The sequence below is a fragment of the Pterocles gutturalis genome, unplaced genomic scaffold, assembly GCF_000699245.1.
Source record: "Pterocles gutturalis isolate BGI_N339 unplaced genomic scaffold, ASM69924v1 scaffold15475, whole genome shotgun sequence".
In the NCBI taxonomy this organism is placed as follows: Eukaryota; Metazoa; Chordata; class Aves; order Pterocliformes; family Pteroclidae; genus Pterocles; species Pterocles gutturalis.
This window is the reverse complement of record NW_010141061.1, coordinates 42,225-49,180: the sequence shown is the minus strand read 5'-3', so window position 1 is coordinate 49,180 and position 6,956 is coordinate 42,225. Positions and strand designations below refer to the sequence as shown.

The window sequence follows — 6,956 nt, the reverse complement described above, 5'->3', positions numbered from 1 at the left end:
GAGATGGTCTTTTAATTTTTGGGTTTGCTCCAATGCAAAATAAAAATAACCTTTTGGACTTCAGGGTCATGTTGAGCCAGCCGTTTTCGAGCAAGGAAGGCGCTGCACGCATTAGGAAGGCTTTGCTAATAGAACTAAACCAGCAAGTTTTCCCATCATGGGCTCATCTTGCCGTGGCAAGCAAGGTTTGTGCTGGTTCCCTAAATGGGTGAATGCTCTCTCAGCAAAGCTACACCTTTGCTGACACAACAGCTTTCAGACTATGACTTTTGCTGGCTTAGCTATATTGATTAAAAAAAAAATGAACAAAAACAAAACCAGCACTCGTCCTTTCTGATGCAGATAAGCTGACAAAGTTGCAAGTGAATGACTGGCCCAGTAATTATGATGCTGGTTCAGAATGTGGGAGAACCAGTTTCAAATCCACGCTCTGTCTGATCCAAAACTCTTTTTTTGGGTTCCAAATCAGAACCACTTGAGTAGGACAAGGGAATCTCACCATTTGTTTCTTCTATGCAGATAATTCAAGGTCAGCGGGCTAACAACCACATTCCTGATACGAAACAATCCCGTTTCAACTTAAATTTTCACTGAAATAAAAACATCTTAGCTTCAGTAAATCATCATGTTTCGGTAAGAGATAATTTAGCTGAAAGTGTTCCAACCAGCTCTAACCCCCATGCTAAAACCACAACACAGCCAGCTCCTACGCAGTACAAGTTTCGAGAACAGTACCGTTATCATCGCTAGCTTGCAACGTGCACGAGCATAAGCCACATATTGGAATTGCTTCACGATGGGCAGCAGCAGAAGAAATCTTCTCTACGAAGAGGCCCATATTAAAACCAGGCAAATACAAACCAGGGGTTATAATTACACTGCTGTTTTCAAGCAGAGGGAGCTATTGTACAGGAAGAGAAGAGCAATATAAACTACGCAGGGCCAGGGCTAAGCCAGGACCGCGAGCAGCACTGTAAAACCCTGAGTGTTAGTTCCCAGTAACCGTGAATTGCAACGCGATTGCCATGAAGAATGCAACAAAAGCTGCTCGTGAAGACACGGGCCTACTGAATTTCAATATGTAATCATTAATCCATATTCTCTATAATTTAACATGAAGGTGATTGCAACAGTGGATTGCACCCTGCTTTTCTTACCAAAACAAAAGGAACAATATTTTTTGTAAACCTTGCTTTACAATTTACGCTCAAACATCCTAAAGAACACAACCTGCTAAAACAAGACAGCAAACACTGAATTCACTTTCACGTCTTGTAAACAGTGAGTGCAACTGGACTGCGTGGGTTTTGTCTTGTTTCTGAAAGAAAGCAGTGCTAGCAGCAGGCTGAAAAACAGATTCTTCCCTTCTGTACTAACTACAAGCAGCAAGTCCACAGGGCCCCGATGGACTTCGGGGCCACCACCACGTTAACAGGCCAGCTAGTGCCATTTGAGGTGAAAAACCAGCACTAACTGCGACTGCACGCCTACCCTGAGGCTCTCAATTCATTTACTTGGCTTGTGTTAAGTGAGATACTAGCGATTTTTAGTGACTAGCAGTCAGGGCTGGATTTCAGTCTCTGCTTTAAAGTGAAAGGCTTGGATGGAGCTTACAGGCTGGGAAGAAACCCTCTCCCCAAACTCAGAGCTGAGACATTGCTGTGACGGTACTCGGCTGGAACACAGAAGTGACTCAACTTCAATAGTTCAAGAAATTATTACAGGACTTTGTATTACAGCAGAGGGAGCATGCACAGGACAGCCCCATGCAGTTTGGTCATCTTAAAATGGGCATGAATGGGGCTTGGGACATTTAAAGAGAAACTTTTAACTTCAGTTTACTGAAGGATTCCTTTACACAAATGAATCGTTCATGAACAACGACCAAAGGAATCGGACTGCAATGTAAGGCTGTCACGAGACCAAATCTCTCAACTTACAAGCACTGACACAGATTTTTTTTTTAATAAGAATTACATGCAAAAAAATTGCCACTGGTATAAATGACGAAAGTTGACCAGTGCCACGCACCAGCAGCAGCTCAAGATGCTGGCCTCCAGGCAACCCTTTGAGGAACCAGTATGTTGTAGCTGTTGTCTTTTCCTTTGTGCTTGAGCCAACCATAGACTATATGAACTTGTTTAAAATAGTCACAATTTATTCATACTTAGCACACCATATATTTAACTACATTGAACCATAGGTTTTCCCTTCCCCTCTACTGCTCCTCATCAAAATCCACCAATGTTTCCTGGAGCCCAGGTGTCAAATTTTTCTTCTTATTTTCAGAGCCTCATTTGTTCTGGATTCATTTAGCAGTGCAAAGAGTCAAGCAGGGGCCACTGCAGTTGCTGCCGCTGGGATCCCTGGATTTGGAGCAGTATGAAATCTCTTAAAAACCTGAGCTCTGGCTAAAATGTTAAGAGTCCCAGGAGCACCAACTTAACAGGGTCCTACGTGCAATGCTGCTGGAGGGCATAACTTTATTGTGGCTTCGAGTGAGGGACTGGAGCTGGCCATGGGCACCAAAGATTCACACTCAGTAAGCAAATCTGGAAATATAACCAATGCAGCTTACCTCTGCCCGTCACCCTGGAAAATTAAAATGATAACAACCGACTTCCTCTGTCCTTACCAAACGTGAGGTTTCTGCAGCAGCCAAGAGAGGGCACTCCAGGCCCAGCTCCAGCACCACCGGAGGCGTTTCGTGCTCTGGCGAGTCCGTCAAAGCCCCAGCAGAGCCTTTGGTGTGTGCAGAGGATGAGGAGCGGTCTCTCCTCTGCCGTCGCCTGTAGCTATAACTCCATTGGATGTAAGCAGCTACCACGTTTTGCTGGGGTTTTGTTTGTGTTTTCCTTTTTTTTCCAAAGGCTCATATGAAAATGTAAGACAAAGCTGCGGGTGACTGACATTCACTGTGCAAAGTCACTCTCACTTAGTTACAGGCTATATTAGTTTTGGCATCACTTAAGATCTAAATTCAGCTAGCCTGACTTCCTAGAATATTTTAGCTTTCTTCAAGCAACAAACTGCCTGCTTCCACAAAAACACTCCTCTGAAAACACACATCCAAAATAGCATGGCAAAGGATCCCAAAAGAAACAGTTTGAAACTTTTTTTCCCCCTGTACCAATTTTGATTTATCTGAACAATTTTACAAGTGCCAATTTGTATACTGCAGGTTTTTGCCAGAGAGCCAAAACAAACACATGTTAGAGCTCAGAGGTCAGAGCAACCCAGCTTCATTACATTTTGCATGGGACCACTTCCAGGTCTAACATACATATCCATATTTAAAACTCTTCAGTTTGCAAGTGAATAAGACAGCAGACTGCAAAACACAACGCTGTAGCATACTGTACAAGGAACACACACTCACCAACAATGGAAAGGACCAAATGTATTCTATGTTCATCTTACTGTTATGGAGAACAAAGGCAGAACTGTGCAGGAAGGAATTTACCTGTATGCTCAGTATGTGAAATTACTCAAAATACCCATCCCTGCTCTCATTTGGTGAAGTGCCACTCGTTCCCTTTGCAGAGCCACCCTCCACACACATCCCGTTGGCACTGTTGGTGTGTAACAGTCAAGAACGATCAAGAACCTGCAGCCTTTTCAAAGGCACTAAGTACTTCCCGACAGGAGGAGGAAAGAGGAAGAGCCAGCTGTGAGTGAGGTCCAATTCCCTCCTTAAAGCAGCCTCAATTTAGGATGGAGACTAAAGGTCCAAACCTTCTGTTCATTCACTCCAACAAATTTACAGGAGTTGGCCTTAGGAACTGCCAAACGTACTCTTCAAGCCTGAAAAAACATCCCTGAGAAAGTGCTCAACTAGTTTTTGTTCGAACCACTGCACGGGCAACCAGACTGAAATTGAAGGAGTTGAAGATTTGTTTCTGGCTGTTCCACTCACATTAGATTGCAGGCAGCAGGACTGCTTCGGAAGAAGGCTACACAAAAGAAATAAACTACAGGCTGATGTGCTGAAGCAATAGAAACTTAAATACAGAACGGTATTCAAGGAAGAACGCTGAACTTTTTTGTGATGTAAGGGAAAGCACTGGAAATAAAACATAAGTATTTATTGATCTGCAGTGAGGGAATAAGGCAATGAATTTCAGAAGCTCTAGTGTGCAGCCAGCATTCGTCAAAACTGCTGTTATGGGACACGGCAGCAAAGAAACAGGAATTCACAGAGAAAGAAAAAAAAACACCCAGAAACAAAATACACAGAGCCACACCCAAAGGAGGTGAGAGAACAGCAAAAGAAGAGTAGGTGGCACAACGGGTTTCCCACACTGGGCTTTCATCAGCTGCGATCTGAAATCATATCAGTCTTCTCCAGCAAGAATGAACACGGTGGCCGGCAATTACTCAAACCCACGCAGGTCCGGCAGAGCTGGCAAGCACCACACGGTCAATGTTCGTCTGCTGCGGAAGAGGGATGTGCAGCAGAGAGTTGGGACAAAAGTGCTTCCAGGGAATGATCAAAAGAAAAAGAACTTACACACTTACTGCTATTCTGCAATAAAAAGATCAAAGCTAGGCACTGACGATGGTAGTTCTGAAAGTGTCACCGTGCAGCGGACTCAGGTGCATGTCACTATCTTTTAATTTATCAAACTTCTCAATCAACCCAAGGTTTCATCTGCCTTTCGTATTTGCTCTCAACAGAGCTAAAGTCACAGGGATTACATTCATTAGACTCTCTTAATATCTTATACTTTCAGACTTTCCAGCTCCAGGAAAAACACACTGAATGCTGACCACAGGGAAAAGCCACAGAGATAAGAAAAAAACCCCTGAACTCATAAGGAAATGGAAGAAAGCCACTGTGTGATGAGATAAGGAAGGGATAGAGATGTGTGGGAATAAAGGAAAAAGTACCAATGAGCCAAGGGAAAAGTTATAAATGGTATCACCTACGTAAAATACACTCGGGTCTTAACGCACATTCGGAGTTTGATCAGCTTTCTGATTCAAGTAATCCTTGAACTAAAAATCCACTAAGACAGCCCAGCAGGCACTTCCACCAGTCAGACGTGCTGGCCCCAACACCGTTAGCGGTCTGTGGAAGTGCAGTACGTGTTTTCACACCAACCAGAGCTCTCTGCATGGAGAGCTTGCATCGTAAACAGCAAACACAGGAATTACGGACAATTGGCTACAGAAAAAGCTGCAGAAGAGAAGACAGGGCATTTTTTTGCTACAAGGATCCACACACAGTGACTTGGCCCAAAGAAGACTTGCACAGTATGGATGGTGGAGAAGATGGTAGGCAAAACGTTGCGGAGAATTTTAAGGCTACTGAGAAACACAGTGAGAACAAACAGAAAGACTCCAAGTGCAACACTACTGTTTGGATTTGGGGAGCAGCATCTTCCAGAAGGGTGAGGCACTAAGAAAACAGAATACTTCATAACTTCCATGAGTTTTCAGACTTCTCCATAGTTATCCATCAGCACCACCATATGCCTCAGATCTCGTGGGTTCAGAACAACAGATCTGGAGCTGTCTGGGTTGAGCTTTTACACGTCCGTTGCTCCACCATCTCCACATGCGCACTGAAAGACTACCGCAGCTTTTACATAAGCAGCACCCAGTTTCCTCTGGTCTCATCTACATTATCTTACCCTGGCTAAGATTTGCTAAGGAAAATCTAGCTACAGTTTTGTCCCTTTAAATTCTCGCCTTCTCTTGCAGGCAGAAGCCATCTGCAGAATAATAATGAATTTCTTTGGTTTGGGGTTTTTTTGTTTTTATTAAAAGCTATTCTTCCTAGCAGGAAATGAAAAAGAACAACCAGATTGGTAGAATTTGGAGGAATAGGGAAAACATTTCTAAAGGTTAATAATAATACTGCTTAGTATTTATTTCAAGGATATGTGACAAACCAAAGAAAAACAGATGTTCTCAGCAACGCTCCAGTTTCTCTGCAGACCCAGGTATTGTCCAGAGCGCTGCAGCTCACGGAAGACAGGAGGAGGACATGCCACTCCACTCTGTACATGAGATCCCTTCCTAACTTCTCACTTGAAGAGTCAGACTGATGATCCCCCGCCACATCCAGCATCAGGGCATACCCAAGCCCTACAGTGACTTCCTGTGTCCGAGTTCTCCAGCTCCTCTACCTCAGCAAGCGATTCCTCCTGTAGATCTGTATCTCACGCTGAGATACACAGTCTCTTTGATTTCTTATTAAAGTGGTTTCTGGTCTCCCAATGCTTTTAGTACTGCTGGAATTCTGGAAACCACTGATCATGAACACCCTAGAAACTTTACCAGGAATGTACTCAACTGCATTCACCAGCTCTTCGCTCCTGAAAAGTAGTATTTAAGCTGAACTCCAAGAGAATTTTCAAAAAGCTACACCGAATTCAGTTCATGACACACTATTAAGAATTATTTTTCAAATGAAGCAGCTTAATATGATTTAAAGGATGCAGAACTTTCCTATAGGGGGAGAGGAGCAAATCCTCCGTGAGATGAGTACCAACACAGTTGGTACTGAGGCTTACAGAACTTTGATGTTAATGAATGTGGATGGGTTGTAGAGATGGAAGAAAAGCTGCCTTTATCAGTTTTCCCAGTACCAAGCTGATAGCCATTGTAAAACTGCTTTTTAATACAACTGTACAGCTTCTGCCAGTAAGCCACAGGTTTCCATCACATGATCAGGTGAAAACGTGCTTAACAAGGACGTGAATATGCTTCTTTGTTCATAACAAACATATCACAAGACGGACAAAGCTCAAATTATCACAAGAGGGCAAACGTTTAGTTAGCAGTATGTCAAAGCGCTCCAGCCTGCATCTCACTGTTGAACAGTCCAAAAAAAGAGAAAAAAATACAATCTAGTTGAATATCACCTTCTACAAATAGGAAGTCAGTTTGCTTTTTCATAACTCTACATCTGGAGCCTGTTTGTTTGGGGCATAAAGAGAAAGAGGAAA

At 43.3% G+C, this 6,956-nt stretch overlaps 1 protein-coding gene across 1 annotated transcript in view; it reads right to left on the bottom strand.

Moving 5' to 3' along the window:
- Positions 1–735: 735 nt before the first annotated feature.
- LOC104469416 (inaD-like protein) overlaps positions 736–6,956 on the bottom strand; it is a gene marked incomplete at its 3' end in the record, with an annotated part of 42,929 nt that continues 36,708 nt past the window's right edge. The window contains exons 19-21 of the mRNA XM_010083905.1: positions 6,135–6,323; positions 2,636–2,795; positions 736–901 (exon numbers count right to left, since the gene is read on the bottom strand). Of these exons, the coding sequence (XP_010082207.1) occupies positions 736–901; positions 2,636–2,795; positions 6,135–6,323 (515 nt within the window). The remainder of the gene's footprint in view (positions 902–2,635; positions 2,796–6,134; positions 6,324–6,956) is intronic.